Consider the following 25,953-nt stretch of genomic DNA (forward strand, 5'->3'; position numbering starts at 1 on the left):
TCACTTAAAAGATTAGTTCACTCCCAGAATAAAATTTTCCTGATAACGTACTCACCTCCATGTCATCCAAGATGTTAATGTTTGTCTTTCTTCAGTCAAAAAGAAAATAAGATTTTTGAGGAAAACATTCCAGGATTTTTCTCCATATAGTGGACTTCAGTGGGGATCAACAGGTTGAAGGTCCAAATTGCAGTTTCATTGCAGCTTCAAAGGGCTGCAATTTAGAGCCATTGGCTCACATTGAAGTCCACAATATTTAGAAAAATACTGGAATGTTTTCCTCAAAAACCTTAATTTCTTTTTGACTGAAGAAAGACATGAACATCTTGGTTGACATGGGGGTGAGTAAATCAGGAAATTTTTATTCTGGAAGTAAACTATTCCTGTGAACTAAACTGCAGGGCAGTGGCCTTCCAGGTCTGGATTTGAGGAACCTTATTGTGCATGTTTTGTTTCATCTTTTTGTAGTTTAATACATAACTCTATGTTTGCATGTTTGTAGCTGGTGATCCCTGCAGACCAGGAGAAGACTCAGCCTGACCAGCCCCGCTCTGTGTCAGTTCAGACCTCAGAGATGGTAGCCACTAACACACGTCACTCTTCCGGATGTACTCGGTCCAGTCTGGAAGCCCTCTTGCAGGCCTTCCAGGAGCAACCCTTCTTCACCTCCCTCTCTTCCTCCTTCCCCCGTGCCCAAAACTCCTTCTCCGTGCTGCATTCTGTCTTCCAGCGGCACGCTCATGAGCAGGACACACGCGTTCATGATGTGTACCGGGGCCTTGCTCCGCCATCTCTCTCCAGCAATGCCCTCAAAACACCAGCAGCCACTGACTTGTGGGCCGTACACTTCTCCCAGTTTTGGGTGGACTATGAGGGCTCACGCAGTGGGCGAGGTCGCCCGACACCTTGCGTGGACTCCTTCCCTCTGACACTTTGGGTATGCCACCCCGCCCGATACAGTCAGCACCACAACAGGCTCAGAGCGGGCGTAGGGTCAGGCATGTTGCCTCGCAGTGAGTCAGCGGAGATAGCCAATCGTCTACAGAGAAAGAAGCTTCTGAAGGAGTACTACAGCACTGATGCATCTCCCAGCAACACGCCAAGCAACGGCCTCCACAAACCACACTCTCTGGATGGCCTATTCAGCAGCTCCTCTTCGTCTGTTTCCCTTGATTCCTCATCTTCATCCTCGTCCAGTGAAGTAGACTTGCAGGTGCTAGTGCACGTTCAGAAGCACCTGAGTGCTCAGGTGAGCCATGGGCAGTATGTGTTCCTGCTCAGACTGCAAAATGCTGTGAAATCTCTGCAGCGCACTTTACAGCAAGATGTGGAGCAGTACGGCTCCAAGCGCCAGGGTCCCACACAACCCTTTAGTGCCTGTGTGGGTGTACTCATGAAAAGTGCAGAAGTTGCACTTCTCCTAAAGCCCATTCCCCAACCAGATTTGAACACCAGCCCGTTGGACTCAGACGTATCCCCTTCAGAAAGCAGGGCCACTCTTGAAGCCGGGAGTGAGGTGAGCGAGGGGCACGAAAGACCCTCGGCTGCAGGTGAGGGTACTCGAAATGTGGATCAGCTCCTTTGTGAAGGGACTCATGCAGTTAGTGCGTCTCCTCTCCTTCCTTCCTCATCCCCGTCTAATGCTCTGAGAAAGGCATCTATGGATGAGAGGAGTAGTGTTGCATCTGGAGGGAAGGTGCCGTCCGAGGAGAAGAAGGACTTGAGAGAAGGATCTCCCAATGGGGAGGGCAATAGAACTGAAGCCAAAGGGCAGCAGAGTGAACCCTCACAAGGTGGAACCATGGTAGTAGATCCCATGTCCGACAACTCCACGAGGGAATGGAACGACAAGAGTCAGGGAGGCAAGCTACCTCAGTCCATGTCCAGGTATTGCTGTGTTTAAGTGTTTAAAACACGCTGTCTACAACAGTGTAATCCAAGCTTTGTTTTCGGAAATTGATAGTGGAAGTAGAGCTGCATGACCCTGTCCCAAATGCTGACATAAGCCTTTGCGCTCCACCTTAGAGTGACATAATGTTGCACGGAGCATTGGATAGTTGACAAAACCTACATTAAAGGGTGGATCATGGGTTATGAGGGTATGGGAATCTTGTTAAACCAGAAAGTGAGAATTAGGACAATCTACACTATTGTGGGCTAGACAGTCAGAGGTTAGCCAACCCTGCTCCTGGAGGGCTACCTTCCTACAAACTTCAGTTCCAGCCCTGTAATGTTTAAGTCATAATGAGCACCTGGCTGGTTCACAGTGTATTTGATTTAGTTGGAGGGTGCCCAAACTCGGTCCTGGAGGGTCGGTTTAGATCCAGCTTGCCTCAACACACCTGCTGGGAAGTTTCTAGTATGCCTAGTAAGAGCTTGGTTAGCTGGTTCAGGTGTGTCTAATTGGGGTTGGAGCTAAACTTTGCAGGGCACTGGCCCTCCAGGACCGAGTTTGGGCACCCCTGCTCTAGAGGAAGATAGCCCTCCAGGACCAGGGTTGGCTACCCTTGGACTAGATCAGGGGTCACCAACCCTGCTCCTGGAAGGCTACCATCCTACAGATTTCAGCTCCAACCACAATTCAAAAACACCTGAACCAGCTAATCCAGGCGTTCAGGGTTACTTGATAATTACAGGCTGGTATTTTGGAGCTGGGTTGGAACTGAAGTTTGCAGGACAACAGTTCTCCAGCAGCAGGGTTAGAGATCCCTGGACTAGATAGTGACCCTTGAAACCTTTGAAATTCACCCTAATCCAGACTAGTCTTGGCTTTAACCCAGTCTAGTCCTGGAAGGAAACCTTCCTGCAGAATTAGTTCCATCCCTAATTAAACACACCCAGACCAGTTAATCTAGGTCTTCAGGATTACTAAAAACATAGAGGCAGTTGTGTTGGAAAAGGCTGAAGCTAAACTCTGCTGAAAGGTATTCCTCCAGGAGTAGAAGATCCCTGGACTAGATAGTAACCCTTGTAACTCTTTGAAATTCACCTTAACTTTGTCTAGTCCTGAAAGGACACCTTCCTGCAGAACGAGCTCCAACCATAATTAAACACATCCAAACCAGTTGATCAAGGTCTTTATGATTACTAGAAATGTGGAGGCAGAGCTACACTCTGCTGGAAGGTATTCCTCTAGGAGCAGGAGATCCCTAGACTAGATAGTAACCCTTGAAACTCTGTGAAATTCACCCTAACCCAGTCTAGTTCTAGAAGGACACCTTCCTGCAGAATTAGTTCCATCCCTAATTAAACACACCCAAACCAGTTAATCAACGTCTTCAGGATTGTTAGAAATGTCAAGACAATTGTGTTAAAGTTTGGAGCTAAACTCTGCTGGAAGGTATTCCTTCAGGAGCAGGACAACCCTTCCCTAAATATAACCTTAACCTTACACCCTTAGTAGCAGCAGATGCTTAGCATGAGGGATACTATCAAGCCCAGGGGTGGCCAACACTGCTCTAGGTTCCACTGTCCTGTGGTGTTTAGCTCCAGCCCTAATTGTAATTTTTAGGTAGTCCTGAAGACTTTTTTTTTTTTTTTTTTTTTTTTTTCCAGTGTGTTTGATTAAGGTTGGAGCTAAACTCTCCAGGGTTGTAAATCCCTGATCTAGCCATTACTTTGCAAATCCGCATCAACTGGGACAGGGTGCATGCTGAAGTGAGCTAAATACCAAGATTGTGAGTTTTGTAAATTTAAAGGGATAGTTCACCCAAAAATGAAAATTCTTTCATTAAATACTCACCCTCATGTCTTCCAAACCTGTAAGACATTGTGTCGAGGTACTCTTGTGAATGCACATCAAAGACTGACACGCATTGCATTGCTCTCTATGTAGGGTCAGAAAGCTTTTGGATTTCATCAAAAATATCTAATTGTGTTCTGAAAATAAACAAAGGCCTTACAGATTTGGAACGACCTGAGGGTGAGCAATTAATGCCAGAATTTTCATTTTTAGGTGAACTATGGGTGAATGTAGATGGGACCAATGCAGAAATAATGGCATTGAATGTTTTGACAGTATATGTGCGTGCATTTGGGAGTAAAACCCATTGCACAACTGCTTCCTTGCTCTGAATGTGATCTCTGGGTGTGTGTGTTTGTTCAATTTCTCTCTTCCGAAGGAAAGGCAGTTTATCAGTGGTCTCTGACCTCTTAACTTCCACGCACAGCAGGTCTACCTCCTTATATTCCATGTCCAACATGTAAGACACCCTCTTTAGGACTCTGTGCCCATCTGTGTATGCGTGAATGTTTGTGGAGAAAACTGTGGTATCGTGATCGTGATCATTTCACACTAGCTTGTCCCTCGTAGTGTTATGTGTAGGACTGTGGACGTGCGCAGAGTTTGCCGACTCTGTCTCTAAATGGTGTTTTGATTTTGCCAAAACTCTTTTGTTTCGCTCTTGGTGGTTTTTATTTTCCTTCTTAGTGTCATTTATGTTTGCACTGACATGCTCATACACTCATACTCACTTTTTTCTACTTTTGTACATGTACTCTGCAGTGGTCGTTTGATGCAGGGCAAGTCGCAGTCAAGTTTCTCAGTGTCCTTTAAGAACATGAAGAAAAGCCCTTCACTACAGTCTCTGGATGATCTTTCCATAGACAGCTACTTACTAGAGGACTGTGACAACTACAGCCTGCTGGAAAGAGGTACATGCACTCTCAAACACCTTGTTCTACTTGCGTATGTGTTTTCTTTTATGCATAAGCTGTATTATGTTTCTGACCACAAGGGGGCGGTATTGTAACATCTATTTTTTGTGCTATTTTTGTTTCAATGATGAAGCAATACTGACTATTTCTTGATACAATTTAGCACAGTCTTAATCAGGCCCAAATGTGATGGAAAAATTCTCGTTTATTTTTATATGTGTTCTATGTTACTGAATATGGCTTTTGATGTGCTGTTGTTTATTTTTTGTTACAGATGATGTATCAATCTCTGGCTTTAAGGAGGTTCTAAATGAACAGATTTCCACAGAAGGGACTAATGTGACTCTCGCTCAGGAGGCAGATGAGGCCCAGTCACCTGACGCCATCAGCACTGCCTCACAGAGCATAGACGAACACACTAAAGACCTTGTAATTTCTCTTACTTTCTTATTTTCTTATTTCCTTTTTTTCCATCACTCTCAGCTTGGTTGCTGAAGGTTAATTTTAAAATAAATATGTGATGTGATGATGCATCTATGTATATAATATCTGTATTTTATCCTTTCGCAGGTGTCGGTGCTGGTTTTGAAGATTCACTCGGTCTGCTGTTCTCTGGATCTGAAGGGTGATGATACAGCAGTTGCTCTGGAGGTAGGACGTATCCGACCCAACCAGCTCGGCAACGTCAGTTTGCGGCAGTATCTTAGCAACCGCAGCCTGGGTAAGACTGATTGACACCTGTGTTTGTGTGTGTGTGTGCGCGTGTGTCACTGTTACATCTGATAAATACTTGCTGTTTACGTTTCTTCAGGTTTAGTGTCTACAGCATCAGTCGCTCAAAGTGGTGAAGGTACTTTAAGTGTGTATCTTCATATGTTTGCATAGTGTGCGTTTATGCGCATGTTTGTGAGTGTAGATGCTGTCTGTGAGTTTGCATGAGTCTAAGTTGTGTTGTGTGATCACTCTGTCAACACTTGCTGTGTTTAGTTTGAACACTGCTCTTCAAAAGTTTGAGCTCTCTGTGCTCACCTAAGCTGCATTTATTTGATCGTAAATACAGTAAAATAGTGATATTGTGAAATATTATTACAATTTAAAATAACTGCTTCCATTCTTTTTTCTATGTATTTTAAAACTATTCCTGTGATGCAAAGCTGTATTTTCTGCAGCCGTTACTCCAGTCTTCAGTGTCACATGATCCTTCAGAAATCATTCTAAAAGGAACATTTTTATATAACTATCAGTGTTGAAAATAGCTGTGCTGCTTAATATTTTTGTGGAAACCGTAAAAAAGAATAGCCTTTATAAGTACATTTATTCTTTTTAACATTGTACATGTTTTTATTGTCAGTGTTGATCAGTTTAATGCACCTTTTTGATATTTGCTTTAAAAAAAAAAAAGCATTAAAATTACTGACCTCAAACTTTTGAACGGTAGCATACTGATATATTTTTATAAACGACTAGTCGTGGACTAATTTTTAATTAGTCTTAAAGAAACCTTAATGTAGAATGGAAATTTTGTTTGTCAGTGGAGAAAGATGCTAATAGGCTGAGCATCTATCATATAAACTATATTAGTCCTCATAAAAATGAGCATTATTAATTATTTATAATAATGTGAACATTATTAGTATTAAAGAGGTCATAAACTGCCTTTTTTGTACTTTTTTTTGAGGTCTACTTATAATGTTATCAAGATTTTTACATTAAAAAAACATCATTTAGAAGTAATAGGCTATTTTCTGTCCTGTTTTTGACTCCCCTCGTCAGAACAGTCTGTTTGAATAGGTGTGATGGATTGTAGACTAGGACATAAGTGCAATGATTGGCTGCTGTGATTGGCTAACAGTTGTGTATGTTTGACAGCCTACATTACTAGATGGACGCTGCTTTGATTTAGGTCAAAAAACACGTAAAGAGATACATATCAAAGGATCTGTAATAACAGACGAAGCAATAGTGAGCAGGTAATAAAAAGAGTTACTCGCACGGATTATAGTCGGCACAGCATTGTCTTATAGTTTCAATTTTCTGAAAATCCTGCTTTGAATTGTGTTTGTAAACAAATCTGCAGTAAAATTAATTTAGTAAAAGGCCAAGTTCTTACTGACAAGGCTCATCCACTCTAGGCCTGCCCACTAATAGTCGACTAACCTTTAGAGGTGATAATACAGTACATTGGGCAGGAGATCCAAATGCTCGCCTATTATTCATCAACATCAAATATGGCTTATTATCTAAAAAGTGTAAGTAGTACCAGGTTTACATGGTCGCTCAATCTAATCTTAACCGAAAAATATGCGCTATTCAAGTCTCTGTGCAGAGTGTGGAAGCCGAATAGTAATGCGCTCACTGCATGGCGCCGGTGCGGTCACTTCCTCTTAAAATACTCCGTTATTTTTGGTCATACAGATAAGAGTAATACATCTTTTGAATCTCTAAAGACTCTACAATAACAACAAAACATAGTGCTTTTGTAAAATAATGAGAGAAAACAAGATGTACTTTCTGCCATCTTGGTCTCTGTGTATTCTTGCCTTACAGACATGAAAAAAATATTTGTCTACTTTTAAATGAACAAAATCAAATGAAAAACAAATATTCTCAGATTATGAAATCCGTATGAAACAGGCACATCCACTACTAAGTCAGTAGTCCTTTTCATCTCTTAAGCTGGAAACACTAAGTTTATCAATAAATTATTAAGTTAATGCAGCCTCCTTGCTGTTTTTCCCTGACACATTCATAATCATTACTTCTGCCGCTGTGCTGTGGCAAGCATTATGTGTGCGCTTGAGTGCTTATTAGGCTATGTAGGCAATTAAAGGCTCGTTATTATGATTTAAATGGTTTATTAATAAACATGTGATTAGTCGACTAATGCTTAAAATGAACAGCTACTAGTCGACCAGAAAAATCTATAGTCGAAAGCAGCCCTTATCCACTCTTTCCTAATGTTGGGATTAAAAGGAAAGCGATCCAAAGACTGTTTTTCCACATCTTGGCACTGCACAGTGTCTTGTTGCATTTGGAGACATCTTTATAGTTGGTTTCTGCGTAGACCTGTGTTTGCCCCTCTCGTTATTTACACTACATGCACGAATGAGTGGGAGGGGCTTTTTCTGTGGAGGCAGTGTTTAGTCACACTATTATGTCATAAAGTGGCATATTTGTCAGATTGGCTTCAATATGAGCTGTTTTTAGACTAATGAGAACGTTTTTGACATGTAGCATAACTGCACTCAGGGCGACCCGAGTTCGAATCCCGCCTCGAGATCTTTTGCCGATCCTGCTTCCCTCTCTCCTCCCAGTACTTTCCTGTCAGCTCTCCACTGTCCTCTCACAGTAAAGGTGTAAAAAGCCCATAAATGTAAATGTAAAAGTTTTGAGTTGTTAAACTTACAAGATGTTTTAATAGTACAATGACCTCCTGTATGTCTTTTGATTTCTCAGTTCATGACACCTTTAACAATTGGTTTTGTTTAACAATAATTCTGTTAATTAGTGTTTAGTGCTAGATTTGTTACACAACCAGTGAATTGATGTTTTTTTTTTTTTTTTTTTTAATATTAGCATTATTAAGCTTCAGTTTAAAATTTAGCTTCAGTGTTTTCAGTAGCAGTATTTTCACCTGCAGAACAAAAATTTACAGATATTTACTCACCCCCTTGTCATCCAAGATGTTCATGTCTTTCTTTCCGTAGCTGTAAAGAAATTATTCTTAAATTTTTGAGGAAAACATTTCAGGCTTTCTCTCCATATAATGGACTTCTATGGTGCCCTCGATTTTGAACTTCCAAAATGCAGTTTAAATGCAGCTTCGAAGGGCTCCAAACGATCCCAGACATGGAAGAATGGTCTTATCTAGTAAAAAGATTGGTTATTTTCTAAAAATTGGCAATTTATATACTTTTTAACCATCAAATGCTCATCTTGTCTAGCTTCTCCTTTAAAGGTATGTTTTAGAGAAGCAGCTTATTGGAAAGAGTTTGACTGTCTGTTTGACACTATGCTAAAGCACATCATGCTTTCAATGCCCTACAATCCTCTCTAAGAAGTTGTGCTTCTAAATAACCCCTTCAACAAACATTTAGTCAGCTGGTGGATGAGTACTGTTAATGTAAATAAGAGTTTTTTGAAGCAGCATGGTAGATTTGTGTGTGCTGTGTTGTGTGAATTGTAATGGAGCATTTTTCTCGTTCACTGGTCCCAGCTTTTTGCTTTCCACCTCCTCTCTCTATCTCTGTCTCTCCCCTATAGCTGCTCTGGTATTGTGTTGTCGTTTCTCTACTGTCACAGACCACTGGGTTCTGCAGTAGCAGAACTGCTGGTTCAGGAGACTTTGTACACACATAAAACACACCTACAGCCTCTCATCTATCTGGGCTGTTTCAGAGCACTGCCTCTTTCCTCTCCAAGGATTAATCTCTAGGCTTTTCTCTGCTCAGTTTCTCTTGACTGATTCTGCTAGCCTCTGTTTTTCAGTCGGTTTTCTGTATCTTTCTCTCACCTGCTCCCATGTGCTGTATTTTCAGTTATTCTCACTCATTCACTTTCCTCCTGCAATATCTTTGCTCTTCTTCTGTGTCTTCACTAGAGCAAAGAGAAAGTGCTGAGTTTGCTTGTTTTGTTCACAACTGTTCAAGGATTAATCAAGAAGTTAGACTTAAGGAATGACAGGAATACCGGTGATCAAATCACTTCCTTTTCTTGTAATGGAGTCTAAGCCTTTCTAACTAGATCATATTAACACAGGTTGTTGAATGTGTGAAGTGCAACAGTTTTAACTCTCCTTTCAGAAGCAAGAAAGTAAACTTTATGCACATGGACAAAACTCTAGAGCCACCCTTGTCTTTTTCTACAAAATTTAAAGGGATAGTTCACCCAAAAATGAAAACTGAAGTGTAACCCTCATGTCGTTCCAAACCTGTATGACCTACATTCATCTTCAGAACACAAACGAAGATATTTTTGATGAAATCCGAGAGCTTTTTGATCCTGCACATTCTGGCACATTCAAGGCTCAGAAAGGTAGTAAGGACATTGTTAATAGTCCATGTGACATTAGTGGTTCAATCGTAATTTTATGAAGCTATAAGAATACATTTTGTGCCCAAAGAAAACATAAATACCAGCTTTATTCAGCAATTTGAGCTCTGGAGGTTCTTGGTTCTGTCTCCCCTTTTCTTTACTCTCTGTTATATCTCTTATTTAACAGTTCTGCTGAATGAGCATCTGCGTTAGGTGCTTTTCTCTCTATTCCGGGCAGAGGAGGTGAGGATGTTAATGCAGTCTCAGTTTCAGAGCTGACGCTTCTCGAAAAGAAGTACATGTAGGGCAGCCAGAGAAGTATAGTAGATACCGTGGACCGAGACCCTCTGGGACCGCTGAACCACAGAGCTCCGATATCATTTGATGTCTCCTTTCTGCCCTCTGCTGTAGGAAATTTCAATGAATTTCAATGAGATTTCTATTCATTACCGCAGGCATTGTTGCGCTGACATTTTGGATTCAATGCATAATTTAAATGCAGCGTTTCAGTGTTTTGGATTTGTCTATTTTTAGACCGGTGGCTGTCTCCCGTGTCCTGCTTTGCCGTCTGGTTCCACAGCCTGTGCAGCGGGCCCTCGATTTCCACTCATTAGTGATCCATTGGTTTCCTGCATGGCTGTGTACACTTCCACATGTCCTCGTAGTTTCAAGGCGTATTGTGTTGCATGGAGAAACATGGAGTAGATGGTGTTTTCATCATGTGGATCTTCATTGTCATGTGTTATTTAGTATAATGGCATCTATGCTGAAATATAAATGCGCGTTCTTCACACTGACAGTGATCTGCAGCGACAAAGAGAGCTGGAATCATTTACTATCAATGAGAGCATCAGGAAGTGTAGTTGAAGAAAGTTTAATGCAATGCAAATAAGCCGTGACTCGTTAGGCTATCCAGCAGCAGGAACACTACTATCGCCCTATAATTTCTTCCCGCCTTCAAGCCCACCTGGTAAGCTTGTATCTTTGAGTTTGGCATTCGTTATCATGACACTGTCTGAAATGCTTGATTCTGATTGGTGAGTTGCAGCATTTCAAAGTCTGTTATTCCCTCATAAAGACTGTTGTCAATAGAGATGCTGTATAACAGACCAATCATTTGGGGATTTGAAGCTGGAATTTCTTTCATGTCAGTTGTATCACACCATGGACTCGGTCTCGTTATTGATTGTGTTGAAAATGAAATTGTTGGATTTAAAGAGATAGTTCACCCAAAAATGAAAATTCTGTCATTAATTATTACACCCTCATGCCGTTCCAAACCCTTAAGACTTTCGTTAATCTTCGGTACACAAATTAAGATATCTTGATGAAATCCAAGAGCTTTCTGAGCCTGCATAGACAGCAACGCAACTGACAAATTAAAGGCCCAGAAAGGTAGTAAAGACATTGTTAAAATAGTCCATGTGACATTAGTGGTTCAACCGTAATGTTGTGAAGCTACAAGAATAGTTTTTGTGCACAAAAATAGCAAAAAAAAGATTTTTTTCAACAACTTCTTCTCTTCTGTATCAGTCTTTGATGCACATTCACGACGGTACCATTATGTATGCATGTGACAAAAAAATGATTAAATAAAGTCATTATTTTTGTTTTCTTTGTGCACGAAAAGTATTCATGTAGAAATAATAAAATTATAAAATTAAGATTGAACCACTGATGTCACATGGACTATTTTATCAATGTCCTTGAATTTGTCAGTTGCGTTGCTGTCAATGCAGGATCAGAAAGCTTGCGGAGTTCATCAAAAATATTTTAATTTGTGTTCCGAAGATGAACAAAGATCTTATAGGTTTGGAACGACGTGAGGGTGAGTAATTAATGACAGAATTTTCATTTTTGGGTGAACTATCCCTTTTCAGTGTTGTTGTTCTTGCCAGGATGGCTGTTTTGTACATTGTACAGTCATGTAATCGATTATAAGATACTAATAATAAACAGGTACAACTATATTTTTAAAACAGTTTTATCTAAAATCTATATTTCATGTCCTTAAAATTATATATGTGGCAAAAAGCCATGTAATAAGTGTTATGACTGTATATTATCATTTAAATGTTCATTGTGTTTGAACTAGTTCATTTGTCTTGTGTCAAAGCCACTTGACAAGTTGACAAGTAGACATGTGCCTTATGACAGTAGCAGCTTGCGTGTCACCTAGAATTTTGAGTTTACACTTGTAAAAATGACTTCTTTGCATCTTAAAGAGCACATCTGTCAGTGTGAATGAATCAAAGCTAAGAACCTCTAAACCAACAAATTTATGACACATTTTTTAAAGTCTGTTAGGCATAATATTAGCATATTACTTAATTTCTCATACAGTATTTGTCTCTCTTTCTCTCATAGGCTTCAGTTCAGGGTCGGAGCCCAGCGCAGTGTTATTAAATCCAGAGGTGCAGGTGAGGCTCGAAAGTGGCCCGGGAGCTGCGGTTCACTCTCCTCTGGCTGAACAGAACGGCTTCCTGCAGTGCCGCCTACAGGCCTTCAGTGCTGACTTCCTCATGACATCATTGCGAAACCTCGCCCTCTTCTTGGAGGATGACTCCGCCTCCCAGGTTCTTCCCATGGAGATCACCATCAAAGATACACATGTGAATTTGAAGGTACGTTTAGACACAAGACATTAGAGCTGTCACAATATCAGATTTTCACTACACTATTATACATGAATTAGACATGAATCATTTTCAGTTATTGTAGACTATAATTTTGTTTATTTTGAGGGGTTTTTTTTCTTTTTTTTGGCCAATGGATCACATTTAAAACGAGTGTTTTTTGGATGTAGGTCTCACTTTCATCTGTCATGTGACGTGATTTTGCATGACAGTAGTAGTTTTTGGCACTGGATTATTTACGATACTGTTGTATAAGTAATATCAACCTGATATACAGTTAAAGTCAAAAGTTTACATACACCTTGCAGAATCTGCAAAATGTTATTTTACCAAAATAAGATAGAAAATGCATGTCATTTTTTTTATTTAGTACTGACCTGAATAAGATATTTCATAAAAAAGATGTTAACATATAGTCCACAAGAGAAAATAATAGGTGAATTTATAAAAATGACCCCGTTCAAAAGTTTACATACACTTGATTCTTAATACTGTACTGTTTCCTAAATGATCCGCAAACTGTGTGGTGTGTTTTTTTTTTTTTTTTTTTTTTTTTTTTAGTGATAGTTGTTCATGAGTCCCTTGTTTGTCCTGAACAGTTAAACTGCCCGCTGTTCTTCAAAAAAATCCTTCAGGTCTCACAAATTATGTGGTTTTTCATCATTTCTGTGTATTTGAACCCATTCCAACAATGACTATATGATTGTAAGATCCATCTTTTCACTCTGAGGGACTCATATGCAACTACTACAGAATTTTCAAACGTTCACTGATGCTCCATAACGAAACAAAATGCATTAGGAGCTAGGGGGTGAAAACTTTTGGAATTTGAAGATCAGGGTCAATTTCTCTTATTTTGTCTTCTTAAGTATCTTCTTAAGTATCTTCTGTAGCTTCTGAAGGGCAGTACTAAATTAAAAAAACATATTTAGGTAAAGTAAGAAAAATGTACACATCTTCATTCTGTTCAAAAGTTTATACCTCTGTCTCTTTTGACTTTTGATTTCAACTGTAGGTGTAATTGTACACAGCCCTAGTGAGCTCCAATCCCAGAATGCACTGACTTCAGTGAAATACCATAGTAGATAGCAAAACAGCTAATGTTTTAAACCAGAACCAGCATGCATGTTCTAATATATGTGTTTAAATCAGGATGACGGTGCACGTGACAACGCATCAGAGCCCGAGGCCACCCCCATCGCCGTGCATGTTCATAATCTTCTTATTCACCGCCAAGACGACGGCTCATTCAGCATCGGAGGAGGTTATTCATGTCCCTTACTTCCTGTGTTTCTCTTCCTGCTACCTCCTTCTCTCCTAAACTATAATTGTTTTTTTTGTAGCATCACCCACCTCCCCCCCTTTAAGTCCCTCTGGCACATGCATGCATTTCCTCTTTTTTACTTTGAAGTTTGCCTCTATTTTGAATTATTTTGAAATAGGATTAAAACTCAGGAATGCACGTACTAAACGCATCCCCCCCCTCTCTCCCCTCTGACAGCTGAGCGTGCTGCGGACTCAAAGCTTCAGAAGGCGGGGCCTGTGAATGACAGCAGGCTCAGTTCTGTCCCTGAAGTTCCTGTAGGTGTGGCCAGTGAGCCGAAAGCCACTCAGACTGCACCTCTGTCACCCACAAGCCCCACCCCCTCAAGTAGAGAACAGGTACACTTGCGATATGTAAATGATTGAAGAGTTTTGCATGATGTAATGCATCACAGCGTTCGTCCACATAAAGCTGGACTTGTGAAATTGCAGCTTTATGTGAACGTTTCAGTTCGTGATCTAAATACTAGGACTGGGTAAAAATATTGATTTCTTGATTTTAATCAATTCTCTTTTTTTACAAAATGATACTGATTTTAAAATCGCAAGAATCGATTAGTCTAGCCTTTTTTCAGTTAATGAACGGAACATTGTAGTACACCTCCCATCCAATAAATCGTAATAAGCTTTGTGCTTTGTTACTTTTGATATGAAACAAAGTCTCAGATTTTAAACTCTTTACATTTTATTACAATATTCAAACAATAAATGCCGTTTATTTATAAGGAGAAGCGGCAGCACGCATTAACTTGATCATCTTCTCTTCTTTAATACCAGTTTCAACATGAAATAAACATGAATAAACATCTGAAGGTATGTTAAAAGAAAGAGTACAACTTACCGAAATCCGTATCCTGTCTCATGTAGTTGCTCAACCAGTGTTTCAACCACACATTGACGTCAGTTTTGTAAACAACATGTCCCTTAACGTCACTTTACCTCCAAAAAAAAAACATTTGGTGACCGTTATCTCGTTAGTCAGCTAAAAAGTTAACTCTAGAGAGGAGTGTTTTGCTAAATATATGCACCATGTAACATATTCATTTTAGTTTTTAGTTATTTAGTATTTAATTTGTGTTTGAATAAACCTGTTTTTACAACAGCCACCATTTAGATGTTTACATTTCAAAAAATGAATTGGAGTAGAAGTATAATTATGTAATTGTACTTTATTATTATAAAAACTTAAAACGTGTTTATATATACAAATCAGTGAATTTTAACCTTCAATGTTTACACAACCTGATCTCATGATGAAAAAGTACCTGTTGGAAATTTTTCACAAGACGCTAAATATGTACCGTCATATGTGACGTATTCAATGTCAAATGTGCATTGAGTGGCGCTAAAAGAGTTTTCTTTTTTGTTTCCCAGGACCAGATAAACGTGTATATATGGTACGTTTTATGTGACGTTGGCTTTGTACGTTTCACTGCACTACTGACTTGAAATATCTGTTGAGTGACGCTATAACTCTAACGCTCCGTGACGTTTTAAAATAACTTACCATCTGGACTACACCTAAACCGATAGTATGAACAAAAGCAGATGTGATGTAAAAGCGCAATCACAAGCATGCCGTTTTAGCTTGTTTTTAGATCTCTCATCTTTCAGCTCTTTCATTGTGAGTCATATTTTTCACAGGATTCGTACCCAATAATTCCGCATTCTAAGTCTAATTCCATGCCAGCTGAGCTGCCGAGCAAACTTGTTACGTCTGGAAAGGGAAATGTAGAGCTGTAATCATAACTGTGTACGAAAACAATTACAAGCGCTCACTGCTTTACTGCCTCCATTGTTTATTTCTGTTGGAAACTGTGGTAATATGAACTTATTAGTAATATGTACTTATTGGCATCTTGCAAAAAAGTTCCCACAGGTACATTTTTGTCATGAGATCAGCTAGATTTTACTGCGTTGGTGAAGAGATTATTTAAAAAAGAAAAATTCCTTGAGAAAATTTGGCAAGTACTATACCTGACATATATCCAAAAACGTAATCGTAAGTCGGATTAAATTGCAAGCTTGTGAATCAAAATCAAATTGAATCGTGAAATTTGTGTCGAAACCCAGCCCTACTAAATATTCATTGTAAGCCTTTTTATGGTGATGCAAGATTGCTATTTGTGACTTGGTTTATTTCTCTTTTAAGGGGGTCATTATTATTAAAAAAATTTCAATTTTCTATTTGAAAATAAAATAATTTCACTGAAAACATCAAGACTTCCCCAGTCCAAAAAGATCATTAAAACTAGGCTGCAAAAGTGGCTTGCTCCAAAAATATATTTATATGTGTGAAAAGAGAAACCTGTAACATTTATATGCAGTTACACTTCATTGACTGCTTTGGTGTCTCAGTGATGTGATAATGAAGATGCTGTTAAAATGAAGTGTAAAAAGGTTAACGTCCGTTAATAAAATATGACAACGTTTACTTTTAACTAGCTACCTGATCATTTTAGTCTTAATATCTTGTGCACCACATATAGAGGATGTTTATATAGTTCTTAAAGGCACAGTAATAAAACAAAAAAACATTTTTTAATTCTGAGGGCCAAAGAAAGAGCGTAGAAAATGGTCTTAACTATACTGCTATATATACCTCACGAAAAAAAAAAAAATGTAAAATGATAAAAATGACCCTTTTAACACCAATTACACAATGACAATTATCATTCAAGCAAAGCGTCCTGGCTAATAAACAATAAACACATTGTGCGCCAAGCTAATGATCTTTTCCGTCCACACAGCTGCTCATGGAGGAGAATGAATGCTTGAAAGTAGAGCTTTCCAAAGCCAAGATGGCGCTAGCAGAAGCCCAGATGGAGAAAGACTCTCTCCAGCATCAAATGAAGTCTCTAAAACTCACCAGCGGGGGCAGCAACAGCTAGTGGCAGAGCGTGTGTGTGTGTGCATACAGGACTGACACTTGCCACAGGGGGGCAGCAGAATGCTTGGAGGGGCCCGGCGCTATCAAAAATCCCAGGAGAAAAGGATGGTATGTGTGCCGTGACAGAGATCTCGGCTCACTCGGGATCTAGACTTTGCAACAAATGGCATCTGCTCTTAAAAGAACAGTGTTCTTTAGTATAGTATACACACAAAGCTTTAGCATCAAGTGGAAAGACTATTTGGACACCCTGTGGAATTTCACAGATGTTTTGTTGCTCACCTTTCCTGTTTTTATTATTTCTTTCACTTCATTTATTTGTGTGTCAGCGGCAAGCACCCTGCGAGCACCCCTTAAATTATCATGGGAAGGTGTAAAGGGGTGATAAACTCACATTCTCGCTTACTTTTCCTCTCTTTAACCATTCGTACACAGTGTAGGAGCACATTCCACCCTTGACCTTTAACCCCAAGACAGTCTTACACACTTAATGTCAGGGTGTGAGGTGTTGAATGTCATATCTTTGGAGGAATGTCTTAAAAAATTAATTTGCACTGTTCTGAACTCTTGTTTAACAATAACTAAACAATATTTAGTGATTAATAAATTTGTGATTATGTATAGTAATTGTGATACACAAGAATGTTTTGTTAATAAGTGCGATTGAATTGGTGTAGGCAAATTTTTTTCATTTCATTATGTCGGCGTCTCAAAAACGGGAATGTTTCGGAATTATGTTCACGAACACACTACAGGATTTGCATTGCACGATTTTTCTTACTGTATGGACAGACGTATCGAGTTTGCAGTGCAACACTTTATTATTTCAGTATTTGCAACTAAACATTGACATTCCATGTCTTTTTAGGTGAACGTTTGCACTGCAAGAGTCAAAATAGGAGATTTATTATTGATTTACAGATGTTTTTTTCCATTTTGCTTTGTCACATTGTTGATCTGATTACCAGCATTTTCTGCACCAAAAAAAAAAAAAAAAAAAAAAAAAAAGAATAGATGTTGGGTGAAACCTGCTCAACTGATATATGAAATCTGAGTTTGTATTCATTTGTTTTTGTTTTGGCTTTTCTTATTTATACTTTAAAAGAAAACGGCTTATTTTCTGATGAAATATGATGGAAAAAATATCCAAATGTTTTCCTGGTTTTGTTTCGCTTTCTCTGGCTTTGTTTTTCCTCTCTACAGCGGCCTCTATAAGTGCCTATGACTGCACACCTTCTCCAGAGGTTCTGCTTGGTTTTCCTCTCACATTTTGTTCTCTAAATGAATGTTTTAACACTCTTCGCAACACAAGCTTCCATCTGGAAAACACTTTTCAGATGTTGGGACTTTAACATGGAGAGCTGAAAGACAAACACCTGATTGTAGAAAGCAAGAACTATTTTTCTGTAGTGATAGGCCACACCCCCATTCCACATTAGCCCTGCCCCGATATGTAATAGACACGCCCCTTTAGAGATGGAGGCCCACCTCTTTAGCACAAATTATGAACAATGATGCTCAATCAAGCAAAACTTGTGAAATTGTTATTTCCTGTGTCCATCAGAAGCTGCTGAAGTACTGAGACATCTGAAATAAAATGAGGAAATAAAATTTAAAATGTTTTCTTTCTTCTGTTGAACAAATATTTTGAAAAATGTTTGGTGGTTTAGTAACTGCTTTGCTGAAAATTGACTCCCTCTCAGGCCATTCAAGATGTAGATGAGTTTGTTTCTTCATCAGAACAGATTTGGAGAAAATTAGCTGATAAAAACATCGCAATAATCCACAAGTAATCCACATGACTCCAGTCCAGCAATTAACGTTTGAAGTGAAAGCCTGCATGTTCATAAGAAACAAGTCAGTCATTAAGGCTTTTTAACTTTATCATACTTTTAAGGCATTTTACATATCCATACACGAGATACACATCCGAGGAAAAATGCATTGTTGGTCGGTGCCACCTAGCACCCAGGGGTGAATTAGCAGAAGCAATCAGCCCAATTCGTTTTGCGATTCGCCTCAGTACCGTTTCCATCACTGAATTAAATATATATTAAATTTTATCTCACAATTCTGACTTTTTTTCTCGCAATTGCGAGTTTACATCTCACAATTCTGACTTTTTTTCTCATAATTGCGAGATAGAAACTCACAATTGGGAGTTACAAAGTCAGAATTATGAGACATAAGCCTGCAATTCTGAAAAAAAAAGTCAGAACTGCGTGAGATAAACCCATGATTTGTGAGTTATAAAGTCAGAATTGCAAGATATGTACTTGCAATTCTGGGAACGTATTAGTCTTTTTTTTTTCTCCCCCATCAAATTTGAACTTTTTAACTTGCAATGATCTCACAATTCTGAGAAAAAAAAAGTCACAATTGTGAGAAATAAAGTCAGAATTTATGAGATAACCTGCAATTCTGACCTTATTTCTTGCAGTTGTGAGTTTATATCTCGCAACCCTCATGAAAAAACCAGCATATGCTGGTTAGGTATGTTTTGATGCTGGTTTAAACTGGTCCTTTGCTGGTTTATGCTGGTTTAAGATGGTCCTTTGCTGGTTTATGCTGGTCATGTTGCTGGTCAAGGACCAGCTTAAACCAGCATCAAAACATACCTACCAGCATATGCTGTTTTTTTCACCAGGGAATTCTGACTTTATAACCCGCAGTTGCGAGTTTGTCATGCAATTATGACTAGAATTTGTAATTGTGAGTTTACATCTCAAAATTTTGAGGGGAAAAAAAAGTCACAATTACGAAAAATAAAGTCAGAGTTTATGAGATAACATGCAATTCTGACTTTATTTCGCGGAATTGTTTATTTCATGCAATTCTGAGGAAAAAAAGTCAGAATTGTGAGTTTACATCTCAAAATTTTGAGGGGAAAAAAAAAGTCACAATCGCGAAAAATAAAGTCAGATTTTATGAGATAACATGCAATTCTGACTTTATTTTGTGGAATTGTTTATTTCATGCAATTCTGAGGAAAAAAAAGTCAGAATTGTGAGTTTACATCTCAATTCTGAAAAAAAAGTCACAATGGTGAGAAACAAAGTAAAAATTTATGAGATAACTCGCAATTCTGACTTCATTTCTTGCAATTGTGTTTATATCACGCAATTCTGACTTTATAACCCGCAATTGCAAGTTTGTCATGCAATTATGACTAGAATTTGTAATTGTGAGTTTACATCTCACAATTCTGAGGGAAAAAAGTCACAATTGCGAAAAATAAAGTCAGAGTTTACGAGATAACGTGCAATTCTGACTTTATTTCACGCAATTGTTTATTTCATGCAATTCTGAGAAAAAAGGTCACAATTAACTCACAGTTGTGAGTTTATGTCTTGCAATTCTGACTTTAATTTGCAATTGCGAGTTTATCTCACAATTCTGAGAAAAAAAGTTACAATTGCAAGAAACAAAGTCAGAATTTACAAGATAACTTGCAATTCCGACTTTATTTCTTGCCATTGTAAGTTTATATCTTGCGATTCTGACTTTCTAACCTGGTGATTCTAACTTTATAACCCGGTGAGTCACAATGGTGAGAAACAAAGTCAAAATTTACGAGGTAACTCGCAATTCTGACTTTATTTCTTGCAATTGTGAGTTTATATCATGCAGTTCTGACTTTAATTTGCAATTGCGAGTTTATCTCACAATTCTGAGAAAAAAGTCACAATTGCGAGAAATGAAGTCAGAATTTACAAGATAACTCGCAATTCTGACTTTATTTCTTGCAATTGTGAGTTTATATCATGCAATTCTGAAGAAAGAAGTCAGAATTGTGCGTTTATATCTAATTATAACTCGCAATTGCGAGTTTATATCACGCAATTCTGACTACAATTTACAATATATACACAATTCTAAGAAGAAAAGTCAGAATTGGGAGTTTGTATGACACAATTTTGGTGAAAAAGTCAGAATTGTGAGCAATAACCTTTTTCATTTTTTTATTCAGTGGCAGAAATGGGCTTCCATCCCTTTTTCGCATCACACTCAGTGTGAAACGGCCTTAAATAGTTGCTTCTGGCTAAAAGACCAGTCCATAATTCATAATAACACTTGGTCCAGTGTATCATGCTTTTACTTTCACAGTGTTTTGACATATTTTCTACATCAGCTTTTGACTTTTTGGGGGATGAATCACTTTTGCTAGGTGCTACTTAAAAGGTCACTTCTCCCCTGGGTTTCCAAAAAAAGGTCTCAGGCTGTGTAATCTCAGTTTGGTTTGGCTTCACCTCCATGCAACCTCAATCTCATGTGGTACTCTCATGAATTGTAAAGTCAGGCCCACAATTGTGTGTGTGTGCGTGCTCCGACTCTATGCATTGCCTATTAAGGCAGATGAATACTGCTCTGTTTGCCGCTCTATGAAGGAGTTTATTCCTGGAGTTAGAAACTAAATAGACACTGAACACCCGCTTGTTTTTGTGTGAGTAATGCAGAGAGCTTGCACACAACTGCCTCATAAGATCCGGTTGTTTCTGTTTCTTGGCAAAGCTGAATTCTAGTGACTCTGTCCAACACCCAGTGGGCTTGCAGCTGCCTCTCTCTCTTACACACACACACACACACACACACACACCCCAGATCATCTCTTTTATTTCTTGTGTTCCTCCTCCAGTCTTTAGCACTATTTTTTTTTTCTCTTCAAGACTTCACAGCTGAATGGTACAGGAAGTAATGCTGTGGAGATGTAAGTGAAGTTGTAAACAAAACCTGAGAAAATCTGCAATCTGTGTTCATTCAGTATTTCTAAATTATAGCTCAGAAAAATGGTGGTTCCAAAGTAAAATGATGACATTTGAATTGTAATTTCATCATTTTGTGTATACCATGGTACTGAATGATTATCAATTTAAGCGACCACAGTTTTTATTAACACATAATCAGAATATGACCAGAATATTCTAGGAATATTCTTGTGCATGTAAATGCAGTCAGTATGCTCCACAGATTTTAGAATATTAATTTATGCCTGTTATGAACTTATTCTGTGTTTATTATGCTGTATTTAATACTGCACAGTAATTTCATCAACCAATTAATCCTCATTCTTGTCTTTGATATTAGTCAAAAGCACAATGAATGGTAAAATGTAGGACATGATATGTAATGTTTGTAAAATTATGTACAATTCAGGAAGCCGGCGTTAATTAATTTTGCTACATAATCATATTTCTTCAGTCGCTGGACTTTTACACTTGCCTGTATCACATAGTACACAAAGTTGCTTTTATATGGAGATATGCAAAAATATGTATGCTGTTACACTGAGTATTCTGAATAAGCTGTTGTATGACCCACATTTTGGTTCCCAGAATGTTATTTTATGGATGCAAACATTATGTGTTGATGTTTTTTTAACCCGAATTCTAGAAACCGTAATATTGGCTTAATCCACTTTTGTCAATTAAACGTTTACATTAAGCATGCATTCTTTCCAAATTCATATTCTGATTAATAATCTGAATAATGGCTGGAACATGTCCCCCAAAACGAGTTTACATCCTTGCAAATAATAAATAAACTGCTATAAATTACCATGATTTTTGTACCATGGTATGTTTTTTTTTACATTAAGTTTTACATGGTATTTTTACATTCATATGGAAACCATGGACATATGCAAAAATATTTATTCGGTTATACTGAATATTTCAAATAAGCTGTTGTATGACCCACATTTTGGTTCACATAATGTTATTTTATGGATGTAAAACATTCTGTTTTTAAGTCCAGCAGCGTGCATTTTTTTTTTTTTTACCCCAAATTCTAGAAACCAGAATATTGGCTTAATCCGCTTTTGTCAATTAAATGTATACATGAAGTCTGCATTGTTTCAATGTTCATATTCTGATTAATCATTTAAATAATAGTTTAAAGATTCTTATTCCAACAAATGAGTTTACATCCTTTCAAACAAACAAACAAATAAAATAAATAAATAAACTGCAATTACCGTAATTTTTGTGCCATGTTATTTTTTTCTACACAGTAAAAAAATTACCGTGAATTTAACAGAAAAATACTGTAAAAATGCTACAGTAAAAACCTGTTAAATGGTTAACGGTGAAAGGCCATAAAATTTACAGTAAACACTGAAATTTACCGTAAACCGACATTCCCAGAATTCCCTGTGTTACCTTTTTTTTTTTTTTTTTTTTTTTTTTGATGTTTTTTTTGTTGAAATAACCCTTTCTTCTTTGTTTTTTCTTAGCTGTTTTGTACATTAGGGTTCTATGTTACATCTAATGATGTTAAATTAATGTTTATGCATTATTTCAGTTTCATGTGTGTTACCATGATGCTGTTTAGTGTTTGTGTGAATGACACTGTGCACCTTCTATATGTTAATATTTAAAAGCTGTTTGTGATGAGTTTTGATTCATCATTTGACTTTCTCATCACCACCTGCTTTTGGTGGTGATCAGTGTATTACAAAGGTACAAAATAGATTTCAGTACTTCAAAAGGTTGGTACATTAACATTATATCAGTTAATGAAATTACAGTATTTACCTGTAAATTTAAGTGAAAACCGCAAAACATAAAATATTGCTGCCGTATTTTTTACAGTACAATTCCAGCTGCAGTTTTTTTACCGTAAATTTTACAGAATATTTTTTACAGTGTATGGTATTTTTGCATTAATACGGCAATTATGGACATATGCAAAAATATGTATTCCATTACACTGAATATTCTGAATAAGTTGTTGTACGACCCACATTTAGGTTCCCAGAATGCTGTTTTATGGATGTACAACATTCTGTGTGTGTGTGTGCAAACATGTTTCCTGTAAGGGGTAGGTTTATGGTTAGGGTTGGGTTAGGGGATAGACAATATCGTTTAGTTGGTATAAAAACTATATATATAAGTCTATGGAAAGTCCCCACAATTCACAAAAACAAACATGCGTGTGTGTGTGTGTGTGTGTATGTTTTTAACTGAATTTTACAAACTGGAATATTGTCTTAATCCGCTTTTGTCAGTTGAACCTTTTTGTTCCCATAATGTTATTTAATGAATTCAGTCTTGTTAAACTGTGCAGTGTTTTTGTTGTGTTGTGTTTTCTTTTGTTTTTACCCAGAATTCTACAAACTGGAATATGGGCTTAATCCGCTTTTGTCAATTAAACAGGTTTACATGAAGCCCGCATTCTTTTCATGTTCATATTCTGATTAATCATCTGAATAATAGTCGAAACATTCTTGTTTTTAAAATGAGTTTACGTCCATGCAAATACATAACTCAATTACAAACAAACAAACAAACTGCTATGATTGTTTTTTTTTTTTTACATGAAGTTTTACATGGTATTTTTACACTACCCTGGTGAAAAAACCAGCATATGCTGGTTACGTAGGTTTTGATGCTGGTTTAAACTGGTCCTTTGCTGGTTTATGCTGGTCCTTAGCTGATTTAAGATGGTCCTTTGCTGTTTTTTGCTGGTCATGTTGCTGGTCAAGGACCAGCATGAACCAGCAAAGAACCAGCTTAAACCAGCATTAAAACATACCTACCAGCATATGCTGGTTTTTTCACCAGGGTAATATGGCAAATACCACAGTTTTACCATCTCTCCACCAGAGCAGGGTGTAATCGTTCCTTATAATATGATATGATATCTTCTCCTCGTGCGCCAATGAAATCAAAACAAGGTTACAGTAACAGTGTTCGGTATCCGTGACTCCACGCCCAGCCGGAGCAGCTCTCTCCTCTCGTAACGGAAGACTGCCATATAGGAACTGAAAGAGAGAAACACTGATGCTGGGCCGCCCTGCTGTCAGTACAACGGCACACACACACACACATAGAGAGAGAAAGAGCGCGCGGAGAACAGCGTGTGTACGGTGACCGAGAGCGCACGGGCAGAGCGGCTGGTGATTTAACCCGCGTCTCCAGGCAACCGGCCCGTCTGGAGGACCATCATCCTCCCGTTCAGCACAGCTGCACCGGGACCGTGTTATAGTAAATATCCGGTGCATCATTCCATCAATGAGCTCCGGTATGGACTAGCGGCTTTATTCATACAGCAGCGCACGGCGGAGCGTCTGTTTGTCGGTAACATGCCGCAGAAATCCTAAAAGGAGACCTCGCCGTTCAGTCCGGATTGTTTTTGTTCTCGTGGATTAAACTTGTGTCCGGGATGGGGAAGGAGCAGGAGCTGCTGGAGGCGGCGCGGACCGGGAATGTGGGGCTGGTGGAGAAGCTGTTGAGTGGGAAGAAAGGATTGCTGGGCTCGGGCTCCGGCTCCATACCTCTGCCCGGGTTACTCAGGTATGAAAACAAACCGTAGCGCATAAGTTTATGTATGTGTGTCCGAAATAAAAGGGCTTTCCTGGAGTCCACCGGTTCGTGCTGTTTATATGAATACAGACAGGGCGATTGCAGTTGCTTGAGCAATGTAATACATCACACACACACCCACTCTAGGCATCCCCGACCCACTGCGCCCCTCATACACGGTGCGTGTCGGGATAGGCTATATAGGGAGAGCGCTGTGACACATTTTGTTTCAACGTCTGTAACTTAGTGTTTTTTTGTGCTACACGTCTCAAACTTTGAAATGTCATTCCCATATCTGTCTAAAACAAACTCAAGCAGTTTAAAAATGTACAGCTCATCCCTAAACCGTGCACTTTAATGTCAATTAAAGTGCTGTTGTTTGTCATCCTAATGAACACTAACAGACTTTCATTGTGAGAAAATCTCACATGTGTCTCCTCTGGAGTTTCAGAGGAGATCTGGGTGTCTTGCCAAGAAAGCAAAGTCTGTAATCAGAAGTCTGAGATTATGGTATTAAAGGGATAGTTCACTCAAAAATTAAAATTCTGTCATTGTTTACTCACCCTCATGTCGTTCCAAACCCGTAAGACTGACTTTCTTCTGTGGAACCGTGTTTGGTTACCAGCTTTTTTTAAAAATATAAAGTCATACAGGACTGGAACAACATTAGGGTGAGTAAATATTGTCATTTTGGGGGGTGAACTGTCCCTTTAAGTCAAACATTTCTCATCAGATGCTTCCAAGACCAAATGGGCTGTACAATACTGTCCACATTCATTTCATAGCTCTGTACCAAAGAGGGAATGGGATGGGATTGTGACGAGGGTGGCCCACCATGGTCTTCTCTGATACAGCTGGTGGAGCCCACCCATAAAATTTTGTATGTACTGCATGCCAATGATTGCCTTATTTCTTAAGGCATTTTATAAGTAACATCTGAGACTAAATTGATATGTAAAGGGTATTCACCCAAAAATTAGAAATGTGGTCATTTACCTTCATGTCATTCCAAATCTGACTTTTATTATTCAGTGGAACACAAAAGAAAATATTTTGTAAATTAGCTGTGTTTTTATCCATGTAATGGAAGTCAGTGTGGTTCAATATCCAT

At 38.5% G+C, this 25,953-nt stretch overlaps 2 protein-coding genes across 5 annotated transcripts in view; both read left to right on the plus strand.

Annotated features, from left to right (window-relative positions):
• Window positions 1–18,012, plus strand: part of bltp3b (bridge-like lipid transfer protein family member 3B) — a 42,711-nt gene extending 24,699 nt beyond the window's left edge. The window contains 10 exon segments of the mRNA XM_051108154.1: window positions 503–1,887; window positions 4,122–4,202; window positions 4,505–4,653; window positions 4,931–5,085; window positions 5,227–5,377; window positions 5,468–5,506; window positions 12,058–12,314; window positions 13,479–13,590; window positions 13,828–13,988; window positions 16,400–18,012. Of these exon segments, the coding sequence (XP_050964111.1) occupies window positions 503–1,887; window positions 4,122–4,202; window positions 4,505–4,653; window positions 4,931–5,085; window positions 5,227–5,377; window positions 5,468–5,506; window positions 12,058–12,314; window positions 13,479–13,590; window positions 13,828–13,988; window positions 16,400–16,540 (2,631 nt within the window). The 3' untranslated portion in view covers window positions 16,541–18,012.
• A 6,144-nt stretch (window positions 18,013–24,156) lies between these two features.
• Window positions 24,157–25,953, plus strand: part of anks1b (ankyrin repeat and sterile alpha motif domain containing 1B) — a 221,244-nt gene continuing 219,447 nt past the window's right edge. For 2 of the 4 annotated variants that reach the window (XM_051108158.1, XM_051108156.1), the window contains exon 1: window positions 24,159–24,833. In XM_051108158.1, coding sequence (XP_050964115.1) covers window positions 24,703–24,833 — 131 coding nt within the window. In that variant the 5' untranslated portion in view covers window positions 24,159–24,702. Of the gene's footprint in view, window positions 24,834–25,953 lie in introns of all 4 variants that reach the window. The other 2 variants (XM_051108157.1, XM_051108155.1) reach the window with 2 other exon arrangements.

This window comes from Labeo rohita, chromosome 4 (assembly GCF_022985175.1).
Source record: "Labeo rohita strain BAU-BD-2019 chromosome 4, IGBB_LRoh.1.0, whole genome shotgun sequence".
NCBI lineage: Eukaryota > Metazoa > Chordata > Actinopteri > Cypriniformes > Cyprinidae > Labeo > Labeo rohita.